We start from the raw sequence: 17,388 nt of genomic DNA on the forward strand, positions 1-17,388 counted from the left end.
CAGAGGGGGGATGTGTGACAGCTGCCTCCAAGGTAACACCCTTCTTGCCCTAAAGTCCACAGAGTCATCCCTGAGTCTGGAGAACTAGAAGTTTGGAAGGAGATCTGGGATTGTGATCAAAGGGGCCCGTGTATTGCCCTCTACCAACGCAGTGGAAAAACAGCAGGAACGTTAATTCAGACTAATGGCCATATTACTTTTCATGGAAGGCCCTCTAAGCTGGTGAACCCTCCCCTTCTTTAAGGGGATCCCTTGGGCATCTGCACTGCCACAGAGCATGAGTGGGGAGCAGGGGACTCCAGATCTGCTGCAGAGGCACAGGTCCTTTTTGCCTTGAAACATTTGGGGCTTAACCCTTCTTTCTGTGGGGGAAGGGGAGTGGTTGGGCAAATCTCAGGCTGTGGGTGCAAGAATTCAGTTTCCTAGAATCTGGGCTTTAAAAAAGCTGAGAAACAACTTGGCAAAAGAAGCGGTTTTTGAAATAATACAGAAATCAGATTAAGACTTGTAAATTAATGCTGCCTTCTTTTACAGCAAAGGCTTGTCAAGGAAGAGATTGCTGACCGCATTTGTTTGTGGTTGTTTCTAGAGTCACGGTGTGCTTAGAAATATGGGCTGTGCATTGTGGTTTGAAATTTAATTTAATTTAGTCAGAAAAATACCACCTCTGACTGTGCAGAATGGAGTTAGAAGCCAATTTTTTGGTTTGGATTTGAGTGCTGCAGAAATAAAGATTTTGCAATTATAGCTTCTGCTTGGGAGCAAAGCTTCCAATTTGAACTTCCTTTTGCTTTTTAAATGACTTAATTTATCTCTGTGTGTTGGGGCAGGGAGCAGCCAGGCAGTTGCCTATATTGGGTAACTTTTGTCTCTTGTTTGGAGCATGTACCTGGTGCAATCTGTAAAGTCTTTCGGTGTATATGTGTGTGTTTGTTTAACTTTGAATGGGGCTGTTTCCATCCACTGTTTTCCATTAGGGATGGGAACAGCTAGGGAGAAGCAGGCCTAAAGCAAACCAGGCACGGTTATTTTTTAATCTCTGTTGTTAGAATGAAACAGAATGGGGAAGACTCATTGCACCAGTCGTGGAGGGATGGGAGTTGTGGGGGAGTGCTGCTAACCCAAGCTAGGGAGTGGGGAAGTATTTCTCTCTCCTTTCAGCAGAGAAGAGAGAGAGAGAGTTTCCCTGCTTCTCCCCTGCAATAGGAAAGAGGTGTGGCTACTTAACCAGTGTTTTTTATTTTAGGAACAGAGTCAAAATAGAGAGAAGTAAAAAAGCAGAAGAGAGAAGTCAGGGAAGAGGTTTATATGCTCCAGCTAGGGGGCAAGGATTGGGGGCCCCACTTTGCTTGGCATTGCCCCAAAGAGTTTACAATTGACTGTGCTTCCAATAACCAGCTCTGTTAACTAGCTGAGCTGCCATATTCTGCACCAGCTGAAGTTTCTTAGTGGCCTTCAACGGCATAGATGTAAGTAACACCTGTCTTTAAGAAATGTTGTTTAAAATTTTTTAACACTGGTGCAAAAAAGACCTCTGTGGGAACAGAAACAGACAGCAATAGTCTATTGCAGGGGTCGGCAACCTTTCAGAAGTGGGGTGCCGAGTCTTCATTTATTTGCTCTAATTTAAGGTTTCGCGTGCCAGTAATACATTTTAACCTTTTTAGATGGTCTCTTTCTGTAAGTCTATAATATATAACTACTTTACATACAACAATAGTTTAAATAAGGTTTTTAAAATGTTTAAGAAGCTTCATTTAAAATTAAATTAAAATGCAGAGCCCCCCCGGACCAGTGGTCCAGAACCAAGGCAGTGTGAGTGCCACTGAAAATCAGCTCGTGTGCCCCCTTCGGCACACGTGCCATAGGTTGCCTACCCCGGTCTACTGCTATTTTATAATCCCCAAACTACGGGTACAGTGTCTTCCTCTAAGCAAAGAGCTTCCACAGGAAGCCGAAGTGACTGAGGCAGCAGACCAGCAGTACAACTGTGCATTTAAAAAAAACCAAAAAAACTGCAGGGGAGGTGACACAATGGAAACTTACAATTTCCAGTTACGAGAGAGCAACAAAACATTCTGGGTCTAGCTTGGGGCCACCACAATAACTTATTTTCAAGTGTAACAAAGGAAGAAGAGCTGGAAGTTGGAGACATATAGGTTTAAAATTTGAGCTACAGTCAAACACAGCAGTGGCATCGCTTCCCTGTATACTTGTGATACAACAGCAGCATTCGTAGCTCTTTATTATGGCTGTGCCCCCATCTAGCTATCACAATTTTCATTCAAATATTTTTTTGTTTTACTATAAATAGCTTTTCCCACAAACTGGAAGTTTCAATCTTTTAAAAAATGTCCAGCTTTTTGGGGACATCTAGAATTCCCTCCGATCTCTCTTTTTGCCACAGAATGTAATCAAATGATGTTCAGGGGGATTTGTTTTTTTCTGAGTTGGAAAATGTAAAATAAAAACCCTTCTTCAACTCTTGAAAAGTGGCAAAATGAAAAATGATAAAGCATGAAAGAAAACTCCTGGACAGCATTCATTTTACTTTCTACTACTTTCTTGTTGGGTGAATTTTATTTTTACTAGTTTTACTAGACTGTAGTGCCAGAGTTGCAATGCTGGTTCCAGAGTTAGCCCAGATATTAAATTTTCTAAGAGTTTTCTGTTTCAAATCCCACCTAATGGATGATCTCCTGTGATCTTCCTTACCAATAAAACCGTAATGCTCCACTGTTCATATAGGGACTAAAGGGTTTCCAGGCTTTCCCCAGGCCTCTGCTTCCTTTGGTAAAAGTAATACCATTCATGTGTCTATTCTTTCATGGAATGAAATGGCCAGCAGACTTTTAAAGAAAGAAGTCATAGTTATCTGTTTCTCTTTATTCAGTGATAGCAAATGATTTATAAATATTTTCAGCTTCATTCCCTATTGCATAAATTACTGATCTGATCTGTACTTTACTGCTCTGTCACTACTTTCTACAGCTCCTTCTACTCTGGACATGTTGTGGGCTTATGTAACTGAAAGTCCGGTGCAGGGCTGAAGTTTGATTTCTTTTATTTTTAAGAAATTCCCATTTTGAACTAATTTTGAAAAAAAAATCCAATGAAAATTGTCAAATTTCCAATTTCAATATTTTTTTCAATGAAAAGTTTCATTTTGAATTGGAAACCACTTTTTGATTTGAAATCTAATGAATTTATAGAAAAAATGTAAATAAAAATACTAAAAAGGTCAAAATAAAAACAAACCATTTCAAAATTATGAAAATGAAACATTTTGTTTGACCTGATTTGAATTTTTTCAGATTTTTGGTTTGTGAATTTTTTTGAGAATTTATTTTTGTTTTAAATCTCAGAAACTCTCACACGATAGGAAAACTCTTTCCCACCCAGCTCTACTTCTGTGTCATTATCACAAGGAAGATTGTGAGGCACAGAGAAGAGGCTGTGTAACCTGCTCCGCAGGTGGGCAGAAGAACATTCTGTATAAACTTGTACTAAAAGCACAGTCATTTATAATAGAAAAGTTCCATTAATATTGTAAGGACAACCAGCATGAGAATGCACAAAATTGATAAGCTGTCCTCTTCTTAAACCAAGAGAATTGCCTTTATGCTAAGTGTGAACACCTATTTGGAAGGTATTTTTGACACCAGACAGGAATTATTACCCTGTATTATCAGCCATATTGTAATACTAAAAAGCAACACTACAAATAAACTCTTATAAACCAAACATCAGTCATATGACAACATCTCTGGAGAGTGAAGAGAGTTATAGTTTAACTCTTTGTTTTAATACTATGTTCTAAGGTTTTGCATTAAGCTACAGTACATAGTCTCTGTAGCATTATACTGTATAATTCTTTGCTAATATACTGTGCCTCCATCTATGATACCACCATACTTGTTTGATCCAAAACCTATTGAAATCAGTGAAAGAGCTCCCATTTACTTCAATGGACACTGGATCAAGCTATAAATGAGCAATATAAATGCACACTCTCTTCTCGCAACACTCAACTATCTTGCTGTTCCCTACACCGTACCAAGCATTACTCCTGCACTAGTAGCAGGATCTAATATGCTCCAAAGTTCTATAAAGTAAACTGTCGGTGATACACTGAGAATTGCTCTGCCATCTCTTTTTCCTTAATAGCCTATTTACTGAATAAACTATAATCAGTGAAAGATTTAAGAAGGAAAAAGACTTACAAAATTTGTCCCGGTGCAACCATAGTGCATTTTGCATTTTTATGGCAGGTGTTGTTGGTCTTACAGATATCTGTCATACTGCATCCTTTTCCAGGGACTAAATTTCTGTAATGTTCTTTGCATTCGCAGTGGGACTAAATCAGGGGCGAAAGACAAAAGTTAGTTTGTATTTCAGATTTCATTAGTGACTTGCTATTTTCAGCATGTTTCTGTCACAAAAGCCAGGGCAAGGATTTAAAGACAACTTCCAAAGGCTCAGGTAAACACCCAGCAAATTCAGATGCATATATGCAGCTTATCCAGATGTATTCAACCCTTTTCTAGATTTTATCCATCCTAGAAAATTTCTGGCTTTCAAATGATATCCTTAAAAAAGAAATAAAATTCTTTAGGTGCCATTGCTTACAAGGAGGTATTTATTAAAATCAGTGCTGCTAGGCCAAATTTATAATCCGTGGTCACATAGACCTTTTCTTCCCCAAAAAGATCACAAAGCATTTAATAAACTACAGTAAATGCCTATAACATCACTGAAATGCAGCCCCCCCCGCCCCGAGAATAGTGAAGGCCAACAAACCAGCACACGGGGGACTGCAAAATAGTTGGGAGCAGGCAAAATGTATGGACAAGGACTCTAAGGCAAGCCCCACCTCTTACAAAAAGTGCCATGGGAACATTAATGTCTATTTAGAACATGTGGGACCTTTGAAAGCCTTACTTGATCAATGGAGGGAATTTTACTATGGAATGTTTCACTCAGGTAGCCAGCAGAATGAATAATACCTAGCTCTTGGAGATCTACTGATGCAAGAGCACTGTACAAGTGCTTTATAAAGGAGGTTGTTATCATTTCCCCCTTTTGTAAACTGGGGATACAAGGGCAGAGAAAGAGAAAATGACTTGCCCAAGGTCACCCGGCAGGCCACGGCAGAGCTGGGAATAGAACCCAAGTGCCTGTTGAGAGCTTTATCCACTAGGCAAGACTGTCTCCCCCCAGGGAAAAACCATTCTTGGTCCTAGTCAGTTGATTTTGGAAATGCTTTGGGCTCCAGTTCAGCACTTACCTTTCCTGGACCATCATATCTGCAAATGGTAGACTCTGTAGGGCAATTTCCAAACATCCCTTGGCAAGGGTCTATTGGTAAGCAGACTTGGCCATCCCCTCTGTAACCTTCTTGGCAAACACATTTATGACGATTAGGTCCAAGATAGGTGCAATAAGCATTCGGAGCACAGACCTTTTTTAAGCACGGGTTGATAGCTTGAAAAAACATTAATAAAACAAATTAATAATTACCCCAAAGTTGCAAAAGTAAGGGGTGGTGGAGCCTGTAGAATGAACTGCCTAAAATAGCTAAGTCCAGAGTGTTGTATCAACATGAAGATATGAGATAGGAACCTATTTATACCAACATAGCAAACAACTATCTGTGTTTTTGTACATAAGCGACCTTTAAAGCTGGGATGTTGAGTTACAACAGTTACATTCGTAGTTCCATTGAAGTCAGTGGCATTACTCCTGTGAGTAACTGCTCACCACTGAGAGTTAGCTGTTCAAGATCTGGCCCTTCATCTGTAATACTGATGATAGCCAATGGGGAAACTAAAGCACAAGTGGTTGCTTGTGATTTCAAAGTGAGTCATCTGAATTAGTTCATCCATCCTGAATCAACTCATTATGTAGTTTAAAAAACTGAACCTAGTGGTAAATTTTACCGTTAGTACCCTAGATAAAATATAATATAGTGGCACATAATCTCTCTTGCTTTAAGCCATAGGACAGACACTGACTGATGGGAGATAGGAAGAAACTTCTCTGATGCAGTTTCTTGAACTTTCTCCTGAAACATCAGGTGCAAGCCACTGTTGGAGACAAAATACCAGATGAGAGGGATCTCGGGTCTGATCCAGGACTGCAATTACTGTGTTACTAGATAAACACTATTGAGTCTTCAGCACCATAATTTGTTAGAATTATTAGAATAATAATCAGAGGGGTAGCCATGTTAGTCTGGATCTGTAAAAAAGAAATGAAGAGTCTTGTGGCACCTTATAGACTAATAAATGTATTGGAGCATAAGCTTTTGTGGTGAATACCCACTTCGTCAGACTGACAAGTGGGTATTCACCCAGGAAAGCTTATGCTCCAATACATTTGTTAGTCTATAAGGTGCCACAGGACTCTTTGTTGCTTTTTATAGAATAATAATGTATTGTTATGTATTAATGTAATAGAATAATTAGAAACAAATGTTTCTTCATGACAAAAAACCCAGACCTGTGTGTCAGTGCTGCAGAACGTTCTGTCGGGGGAGTCACCATGCGGTGGGACCTCTCTCAGTGAATGTAAATCGTTGTTCACCTGGGCTGATTTTATGGAAGCAAACTAGGTGGCCATGGCCCATCAGGCTTCACGGCTACTTACGTTCGCATTGTTTACCATCTCCATGGTAATTGGGAAGACATGTACACTCCAGTTTGGTTTCATCTTCACTAGAAATAGAGCATCTGGAGTTTTCAGGGCACTGTAAGGCCTCACACTCAGGTATTGCTGGAGAGAAAGAAGACAAAGGGTTATACTGTGGCTGAACATCATACTAATGAACATTACACTCAATCCTTCTGCTGTTCAAGAACCAATGCAGAGTATAGATGAGCAAGGCACTGTTGAGTGGTGATGTGGCCACTGTTAGTGGTGATCAATGATGTAATGATGCAGTGATAATGATAATGGGTCTTTGCTAGGTTTAGATGTGACGGGGTTTGAGTTGGGGTGTGTATTTTGCTGCTGTACTTTCATGTGCATTAAATGAATATATTTAGCTCTCACCAGCAGCCACCATAAAGAAGTTGGTGACTATGTGCTGGAAGAAAAACGCTATATTTACCTTGATCACAGTTAAGCCCTTCGTATCCAGACAAACAGGTACATCCTCCATCCCCTGTAATTCCACTGTTGCATACTCCATGAGCACAGTTGCAAACTATATGTAGAAATGGATTGGTTTTGGTAAATAAGTTAGTGGATTTGAAACAAGGTCTTCAGTGGTTTTTCATGCCACTAATGTTTTAGATGCAGTAATTAGACACTACCATTTTTGACAAACATGAGTGTTACAGGCTTTGTACTGGGATGCTCAAGTCCCACTCCTGGTTGCTGAAGCAGACCTGTTGGGGCCTAAAATGGGTGTCTGGGTGTGGAGGTGCTGATTAGAACATGCTGCTAGTGACCTGGATGGCCTAACTTTACTCAGATTTGAAAATGGGACCCCAGCCTTTAAACATCAAATGGAACAGTTCCCATGCTAATATCAAGGGGCACAGAGGGGAGAACATTAGCCATTTTAAGGGCATCCATAAATAGGTCAATCTCTGAAACAGGTTTTATTTAGTCCTTCAACTGTTTACATTGGAAGGACAAAATCAACATTTCTGGGGACAAGGGGTGCACAGAATTCTGTGGCTAACAATTTTCATGCACAAAGTTGCACATATACAAATTCCAGACAATACTGAGGCCCCTTTGAAAATTTGTCCCTTAGACTAGGTGTACTTTTAAATGTTTTACTGAAAAAGTTATACTGGTAAAGCACTAGTGTGGACACAGTTATGTCAGTATAAAGGTGACTTATACTGGGACAGTTTATTCCCTTTCCTATATGGGAATAAGCTCTACCAGGGGTTCTCAGCCTTTTTCTTTCTGAGCCCCCCCTTCCATGCTATAAAAACTCCACTGCCCACTTGTGCCACAACAGCTGGTTTTCTGCATATAAAAGCCAGGGCCTGTGTTGGGGGGTAGCAAACAGGGCAGCTGCCTAGGGTCCCATGCCACAGGGTCCCCACAAAGCTACATTGCTCAGGCTTCTGCCTCAGGTGGCGGGGCTCAGGGACTGGGCTTTAGCCCCATGAGGTGGGGCTTTGGCTTTCTGCCCTGGGCCCCAGCGAGTCTAATGCTGGCCCTACTTGGTGGACTCCCTGAAACCTGCTTGAGGCCCCCTAGGGGACCCTGGACTTCTGGTTGAGAACTACTGAGCTATACCAGTATAAGCACTTTTTATTTATTTTATATATATATATATATATATATATATATAGCTGCATCTACTCTAGGGGATTGTACTGTTTTTGCTATATTAATATAGTTACATTGTTACAACTTTCTCGTGTAGACAAGCTCTTAGGTTTTAATGCACAACAGCAGTTAGGTGCCTCAAATAGGGACTTAGACACTTAAGTCCTGGTTTCAACACCACTACGATGTACCCCTCCCCATGCCAAACCTTGTAGGTGCCTAAGTTTTTCCAGTGAAAATTCTCTGGGTGCCTATGTCTATGTCTCTGTATCTGAAAGTGTGCCCTGCTGCCTCTCTCTAGACACCCTGGCACCTATCTCCCACCTAAGCCCCAGACTAATTCATGAACAAAGGGAAGAAAGGCATTAAACCGCCTAGGTCACGTGTAGGCCATTGGGCTTGTCAGGTTAGTTCACACAAAACTGACTGGGGAGTGGCGGAGGCAAATCCCTCATAACTTTTAGCCTAGTTGTTAAGGTACACATCTGGGACATGGAAAACCCCTGGTTCAAGTCCCCACCAGGGGAGGTGGGATTTGAAGTGGGGTCTGCCACCCCTCACTACCCGGCTATGTGTTCTCTCTCTCTCTCTCTCTCTCTCTCTCTCTCAGAGAGAGCACCTAAGCATGAGAATAACCCTATAGCCTGGGGGCTAGTCCATTCCCACAGAATATGGGAGAGCAAGGATCCTCTTTATTTATATACAGTGGAACAGCTTCAAGAGGAGATACTGAGGGAGGCTCACATCAGACTATCCTATAGCTCAATGGTTAGAGCATGTTCCTGAGATGCTCATGGTTCAAATCCCTTCTCCTCTCAAGCAGCGGGGAGACTTGAACTGGAAGGTCTCCCACAGCTAGGGTTGCCAACTGTCCAATCACCCAAACACCCTGCCCCACCCCTTCTCCAAGGCCCTGCCTCACTCACTCCATCCCCCCTCCCTCCGTCACTTACTCTCCCCCACCCTCACTCACTTTCACTGGGCTGGGGAAGGGGTGCGGGAGGGGATGTGGGGTGCAAGATCTGGGAGGGAGTTCGGGAGCTGGGGGGGTCTCAGGGCTGGGGCAGGGGGTTGGGGTTCAGGAGGGGGTGAGGGATGTGAGCTCTGGGAGGGAGTTTGGGTGCAGGAGGGGGCTCCACTCTGGAGCAGGGGGTTGGGGTGAAGGAGGGGGTTTGGGCTGCTGGCTCCAGGAGGTGGCTTAGGGCTGGGACAGGGGATTGGGGTGCAGGAGGAGATTTGGGGTACTGGCTCCAGGAGGGGGCTCAGGGTTGGGGCAAAGGATTGGGGTGTGTGTGCGGGGAGGGGTGTGGGCTCTGGCCGGTGGCGCTTACCTCAGGGGTGTGGGCTCCTGGTTGGTGGCACAGCGGACCTAAGGCAGGTTCCCTGCCTGCCCTAGCCCCGCACTACTCCCGGAAGTGGACGGCATGTCCCTGAAGCCCCGGGAGGGGGGCAGGAGGCTCCGTGCACTGCCCCTGCCTGCAGGCACCACCCCCACAGCTCCCACTGGCTGCAGTTCCCGGTCAATGGGAGCTGTGGAGTTGGCGCTGGGGCAGGGGCAGCGCACAGAAACCTCCTGCCCCTTCCCCCAGGGACCACAGGGACATGCTGGCTGCTTCTGGGAGCGGTGCGGGGCCAGGGCACGAAAGGACTTTTAGTGGCCTAAAATCTCCCGGTTTGGCTTTAGTAGCCTCGGGGAGATAGAGCCTGATTCCGGGAGACTCCCGGTGAAACTGGGAGGGTTGGCAACTCTACCCATGTCCCAGCTGAGTGGTCTAACAACTGGTAAAAATGTTATGAGAAAAGTCCTCCCTCCCCCATCACTTCTTTGTGTGAACTCACCTGAGGGGCCCAATCTAGTAGATGGCTTCTGAGCATGCCTACTGGATTGGGCCCTACATGTGACCACTCACCCAACAGCTTCTTGCTAAAGCTTCATAAGGCACCTAACTCCAAAGAGAGCTCCCAGCTGTGAATTTCAAGCAGAAATAGGCACATTCCTGAAGCCTGGATTTAGGCATCTATCACCGTGAGACACCCCCCTCTGGTAGGCATCTCCTATTGACTAGCTTAGGCAGTTCCCCAGGGCCGCCCAGAGGATTCAGGGGGCCTGGGGTTTTCGGCGGCAGGGAGCCCCCCCCCCGAATAGCTGCCAAAGACCCGGCACTGCGGCGGAGTGGTCCTTCTGCCTTGGGACCTGCCACCATGGGTCTTTGGGGCACTTCGGCGGCGGGTCCCGGAGTGGAAGGACCCCCCTGCCGCTGAATTGCTGCGGAAGATGCTCTGGGGGCCCGGGCCCCATGAGAATTTTCCAGGGACCCTGGAGCGACTGAAGGACCCTGCTCCAGGGGCCCCGAAAAACTTCGTGGGGGCCCCTGCGGGGCCCGGTGCCTGGGGCAAATTGCCCCACTTGCCCCCCCCCCCGGACGGCCCTGCAGTTCCCTGGCTAGTGTGCTATCTTTTATGAATCACAGTTTAAGGTAACCCTCTCTCCCCATTCATTGCACATGTGCTAGTTGCCTAAGTCAGGCTTTGTGCATTGCAGTGATTTCCCCATGTGCACAGCTCCTTTTGTGCATGCAGGCCTTAATGTCAAAAGCCTCATGCAAGCCTCATGCCAATGCACAGTCTCCAGGGGCCCCTAGAGAATTTGGAATAGGCATCAACAGCTGAAATATCTGAAGGCTGAAACCATAAATCATAGTTAAAAGAACATGCTGTTGAATCCTCCAATAGCCTTAGGAATAATTCCATTAAAGATACTGAATTGATTCAAATGCCCTATTTGTATAAAAATGTTGTCTCAATAGCATTTATATGAATCAACACTGGCATCCAGTGGACAACTGTTGGAAACAATATGCCTTTGAGGCTGTACAGTTACTGTGATTATTGTATAAAAGCCACTACAGAATATTTAAGTTACAGCCAATTCATGACTGCATTTTGGTTGGTGACTTAGTTTCTGACTCAAGTACACTGGTTTTAATACTATATTGTATTTATTTGATTTTTGGGAAATGTTTTTGTGTGTAATTATATACTATGCTTCCAGGGCCTTTAGTTAGCGAATTTATTAAACATACTGCAAGTTGGCATTTGGTAGGTTACCACACAATGGTATCCTAAAATACCACAATTACCCACCCCACCATACTTATATATATATAAGGGTTGTCGATTAATCACAGTTAACTCATGCGATTAACTAGAAACAATTAATCATGATTAAAAAAATTAATCTCCATTAATCACAGTTTTAATCACACTGTTAAACAATACAATACTGATTGAAATATATTTGGATGTTTTTCTACATTTTCAGACATTGATTTCAATTACAATACAGAATACAAAGTGTACAATGCTCACTTTATATTATTATTTTTTATTACAAATATTTGCACTATAAAAATGATAAAAGAAATACAAGTCCACTCAGTCCTACTTCTTGTTTAGCCAATCACTCAGACAAAGAAGTTTGTTTACATTTACAGGAGATAAGGCTGCCCACTTCTTGTTTATGATGTCACCTGAAAGTGAGAACAGGTATTTGCATGGCACTGTTGTAGCCAGCGTTGCAAGATATTAACATGCCAGATGTGCTAAAGGTTAATATGTCCCTTCATACTTCAATCACCATTCCAGAGGACATGCATCCATGCTGATGACGGGTTCTGCTCGATAATGATCCAAAGCAGTACGGACCAACGCATGTTCATTTTTATCATCTGAATCAGATGCCACCAGTTGGAGGTTGATTTTATTTTTATGGTTCGGGTTCTGTAGCTTCTGAATCAGAGTGTTGCTCTTTTAAGATTTCTGAAAGCATGCTTCACACCTTGTCCCTCTCTGATTTTGGAAGGCACTTCAGATTCTTAAATCTTGGTTTGAGTGCTGTAGCTATTTTTAGAAATCTCACATTGGTACCCTCTTAGTGTTTTATCAGATCTGCAGTGAAAGTGTTCTTAAAACAAACAACATGTGCTGGGTCATCATCCAAGACTGCTATAACATGAAATATATGGCAGAATGCGGGTAAAACAGAGCAGGAGACATACAATTCTCCCCCAAGGAGTTTAGTCACGAATTTAATTAATGCATTATTTTTTTAATGAGTGTCATCAACATGGAAGCATGTCCTCTGGATTGGTGACTGAAGCATGAAGGCGCATATGAATATTTAGCATATCTGGCACGTAAATACCTTGCAATGCCGCCTACAAAAATGCCATGCAAACGCCTGTTCTTACTTTCAGGTGGCATTGTAAACAAGAAGCGGGCAGCCTTATCTCCTGCAAATGTAAACAAACTCATTTGTCTGAGCGATTGGCTAAACAAGAAGTAGGACTGAGTGGACTTGTAGGCTCTAAAGTTCTACATTGTTTTATTTTTGAATGCAGTTATTTTTTGTACATAATTCTACATTTGTAAATTCAACTTTCATGACAAAGAGATTTCACTTCAGTAGTTGTATAAGGTGAACTGAAAAATACTATTTCTTTACAGTTTTTTTACAGTGCAAATATTTGTAATAAAAATAAAGTGAGCACTGTACACTTTGTATTCTGTGTTGTAATTGAAATCAATACATTTGAAAATATAGAAAACATCAAAAATATTTAAATAAATGGTATTCTATTATTGTTTAACAGCGCAATTAATTGCAGTTAAACAGCCCTAATATATATATATAGCCAAGGAAAATATATGGCAGGAAACATTCCAGCCCTAACTGTGAGAGGACTTGGATAATCTAGCAGGTCCTTCCCATCTCTAGTTTATTTGATTATATGATAAAACAAAGATATTTAAGGATACTATTTTTCACTGTGCTGCACCTAGGTTATTGGCCATGCAATTCATCCTGCACTAATACAGATTTAATATTTCTTATTTTTTTCACTTCTATAAAAGGAGCTAAAATCAGACATACCTGAAGTGCAGTTGGGTCCAAATAAATTATCTTCAGCACAAGTTTCACAGGCTGTCCCACCAAATCCTTGCTATGGAACACATAAGGAAAGTCATTCTACTATATAATTAAACGTTTGAATACAAGCAGAGTAGCCATGCATAAGAAAATATTATAATGCTGAAAGGACTATAGACAGCAATTTGGAAAAAACATTGTGCCACCAAGATGAGGACTGCTCAAGTAAATCCCAGGTAAAATCTCCTTTGGACAATTTTTCTCCCTCACATGCTTATACATTAAACTTAATTTCTGTCAGTGATTAGCCATTATGTTCCCATTCAGAGCTCTGACCACTTCCACAGAAACTCAGAAGGCTTAAAATATAATGAAGAATTGCAACAAAACTTAACTGACTACTCATATCATTCTAATTACTAGCTAATCAATAATAATAATAAAAATGCCTCAATTCTACCCTGTTTCTCATTCTCCAGCTCCCACCCATGTGCTCTAGAAAAGATGTGCTTTGCAGTGTTTCTAGAAGATTATCCAAAGCAGAATGAGGTGGACCAATTTAATGGGGCTGACATGCACATATCAGGAAGAAGAATTTGACCTTTTATTTTTCCCTTCTGGGTGGGGTTATTTAACACCACCAAATGAACATTATAGAAACCATAAGGTAAATAGTCATAAGGAATCATTTGAAGTTTTATGTCAGCAGAAACTTAAAAAAACAAAAATGAAATAAAACCAACCTGTCCCACCCCCAAACCATCTCTGCGGGCTATTTCTGAAATATTTTCACTTTATGTATTTTTCTGGCATAAATATGCCATATTTCCTAGCTGTGATACACAATATCATTCCAAAAATTGAAAGGACATACTTGGCAAGTGCATTTTCCATCTCCGTTTATACCCTGAGAACAGCGGCCTCTGTTATTGCATGGTGATGCAGCTCCTCCTGGACACGCTACAGAATAAAACGTGACAAATCAACAAAACTGACTGTGATGGTTATACAGACAAAGTCCTTTATATTAGTGATGGTGACTCTCAAAGGGCTTGGGGGAATCAGTTCAAATAGGCATCTCAAAGCATGGATTTTTTTTGAGTCACTGTCATAGGTTTCACCCGCACTCTGAACTTTAGGGTACAGATGTGGGGACCTGCATGAGAACCCCCAAACTTAATTACCAGCTTAGATCAGTATGCTGCCACCACCCAAATCATTAAAAACAGCTGTTTGAGTTATTTGGGAAACTCTGTCTTTTCCCCCAAAATCTCTCCCTCCCAAATACTGTAACCCTTCCCTGGGTAACCGATGTTGCATCCGACGCAGTGGGTATTCACCCACGAAAGCTCATGCTCCAATACGTCTGTTAGTCTATAAGGTGCCATAGGACTCTTTGCTGCTTTTACAGATCCAGACTAACACAGCTACCCCTCTGATACTGGGTAACCTTGAGAGACTTCTCCACCAATTTCCTGGTGAACACCAAGCCAAACCCCTTGGCGCTTAAAACAAGGAAAAAATCAATCAGGTTCTTAAAAAGAAGACTTTTAATTAAGGAAAAGGGGTGAAAGGAATACCTCTGAGATTAGCAGGTAAGTTACTTTCACAGACAACAGATTCAAAACACAGAGGATGTTCCCCTGGGCAAAAACCTTAGTTACACAAAAGAAAACCCAATTTGATTATCCCTCTAATGCAAAAAGACAAAGTCACAAAAGGAAATAAACATAAGCTAATTTATTCCTTTTCTAATACTCACTACCCTGGTTGATTCCTGGCTCTTTTCACTCCAGAATAGAACTTAATGAATAGAACAAAGGAAGAACTTCCCTCGTTCCTCTTGAAACATCTTGTCCCCCCATTGGTTCTGCTGGTCAGGTGTCAGCTAGGCTAGGTGAACTTCTTAACCCTTAACTGTCTGTTTATGACAGTCACCTAAGTATCTTCAGTGACATCTTGGCCCCAATAAAGTCCCATGGACTTGAATGGAGCCAGGATTGACTATGCAGGACTGGAAATCTTGTGAGAACAATGAGATTTCTAACACTTTTTCCTCTGTTTTGACCAGATGGAATGTGGAGGGGCAGACCACCATGAAAATGAAATAAAAAGAAAAAAATGTAATCACACTTTTTAAAATTTGAATTTAAAGTTATTGTTTTAATCAAATGATTGATAGGCAATCTAGAAATTGCTATAGTAGTCATTTTATTACAGCATTTGCAGCATCCAGAGGGTCAGTTATTAAAAATTACACTTAGTGATCATATTTGAAGAGAGAGTCTTTTCCATATAGCATAGTAAAAACACCATATATTGGGATATTTGTAGATTGGACAAAGCTCCAGAAAATATACTACAAGGACCAGTTCTGCATTGGCAGAGAGGTAGACAAGATGACATAGTAGCTATTTTTCATCTTTACTCTTTATGATTCTCTAAATCAACATAATCTCAAATGTATGGGCTAATGTATTAAAGGATTTTCTGAAAACACAAGATGAGTATGGAGTTTGTTTAACATTTTGTATGGAGGATTATATAAAACAGAGGTATGCAACCTTTCAGAAGTGGTGTGCCGAGTCTTCATTTATTCACTTTAATTTAAGGTTTCACGTGCTGGTAATACATTTTAATGTTTTTTTGAAGGTCTCTCTCTATAAGTCTATATATTATATAACTAAACTAGTGTTGTATTGTAAACAAGGTTTTCAAAATGTTTAAGAAGCTTCATTTAAAATTAAATTAAAATGTTGATCTTACGCTGTCGGCCCGCTCAGCCCGCTGCTGGTCTGGGGTTCCATTCACCTAGGCTGGCAGTGGGCTGAGTGGGGCCTGCGGCCAGGACCCCAGCTGGCAAGGGGCCGGCAGCAGGCTGTGTGGGGCTGGCAGGATCCCAGCTGCTGGATCCGCTCAGCCCACTGCTGGTCTGGGGTCCCGGCCCTGCCCACATACAGTGGGTACCTACCTTCTCCCTGGTTCTGGCCCATTCTCTTCCTCTCTCTCTCTACACTGAGCTGAGTGTGGGAGTGCACTGAGCACAGGGCTGGGGGTGAAGGAACAGGCTGGGGGTTGGGTGTAGAATCTGGCCAGGAGCTAGAATGAGGGAGGGGGCTCAGGGTTGGGTCAGGAGGTTTGGGTGTGGAGCGCTTACCTGGGCAGCTCCCATTTGGTGCAAGGGGTGCAGGTGGGAATGTGTGTATGGGGGGGTGCAGGAGCTCCCATTTGGTGCTCACGGTGGGGATGTGGGGGGTGCAAGAGCCAGGATGTGAGGGGTGCATGGGGGGGATGGGTATGTGGGGGGGTGCAAGAGTCAGGGCAGAGGGCTGGGGGCATGTGAGGGGGTGCAGGTGTCAAGGCATGGGGTGTGGGGGGCCTGGGTATGTGTGGGGGTGCCAGAGTCAGGGCTGGGGTCATGGGGTGGTGGTGAAGGAGTCAAGCAGAGGGCTGGGTGTGTGCAGGGGCGGCTCTAGGCATTTTGCCACCCCAAGCATGGCAGGCAGGCTGCGGGAGGTCTGCCGAAGCCGTGGGCCCAGCGGACCCTCTGCAGGCAAGCCGCCGAAGGCAGCCTGCCTGCTGCCCTCGCGGTGACCGGCAGAGCACCCCCAGTGGCTTGCTGCCCCAAGCACGCGCTTGGAGTGCTGGTGCCTGGAGCCACCCCTGGGTGTGTGAATGGGGTACAGGGCTCAGGTCAGGGGCCTGGGGTGTGTGTGGGGCTGCAGGGCTCAGGGCTGGGTGTGTGTGAGGGGGGGTCAGGGCAGAGGGCTGGGGGTGTAGGATGGGGTCGTGGGGTGCTCACAGCAGGAGTCTAGAGGGGATATGCCCTGATTCCACGCCCCCCTTCTCCAAGGCCCTGCCCCCGCTTCTTCTCTGCCTCTGCTGGGAGCAGCGAGCACGCTGACTCTGCTCCTCCCTCACCCTCTCTCTTGCAAGGGCCATCAGCTGATCAGCCAGCAGGGAGGGACAGAAAGGAGGAGGAGAGGCAGGAACTTAGCACAGTGCAGGAAGAGGCAGGGGAGCCGGCAGGACCAAGCTTCTGCCCGCTGACCCTTGCCCCTGCCCCCGTGGGAGGGGGAGGGGGATGGGGGTTGGAGAAGAGCAGGGCAGGTTGGGCTGGGCAGGATTTTTAATGGCACGCTGCTGCCTGCTGGGACCCTGGC

General features: G+C 43.6%; 1 protein-coding gene across 1 annotated transcript in view; it reads right to left on the reverse strand.

Annotated features, from left to right (window-relative positions):
* The window catches only part of STAB2 (stabilin 2), a 140,472-nt gene that overhangs the window by 111,730 nt on the left and 11,354 nt on the right, over positions 1 to 17,388 (reverse strand). The window contains exons 4-9 of the mRNA XM_045001297.1: positions 14,100 to 14,185; positions 13,229 to 13,298; positions 7,112 to 7,207; positions 6,649 to 6,774; positions 5,288 to 5,484; positions 4,224 to 4,357 (exon numbers count right to left, since the gene is read on the reverse strand). Of these exons, the coding sequence (XP_044857232.1) occupies positions 4,224 to 4,357; positions 5,288 to 5,484; positions 6,649 to 6,774; positions 7,112 to 7,207; positions 13,229 to 13,298; positions 14,100 to 14,185 (709 nt within the window). The remainder of the gene's footprint in view (positions 1 to 4,223; positions 4,358 to 5,287; positions 5,485 to 6,648; positions 6,775 to 7,111; positions 7,208 to 13,228; positions 13,299 to 14,099; positions 14,186 to 17,388) is intronic.

The sequence above is a fragment of the Mauremys mutica genome, chromosome 1 (assembly GCF_020497125.1).
Source record: "Mauremys mutica isolate MM-2020 ecotype Southern chromosome 1, ASM2049712v1, whole genome shotgun sequence".
Classification (NCBI taxonomy): domain Eukaryota; kingdom Metazoa; phylum Chordata; order Testudines; family Geoemydidae; genus Mauremys; species Mauremys mutica.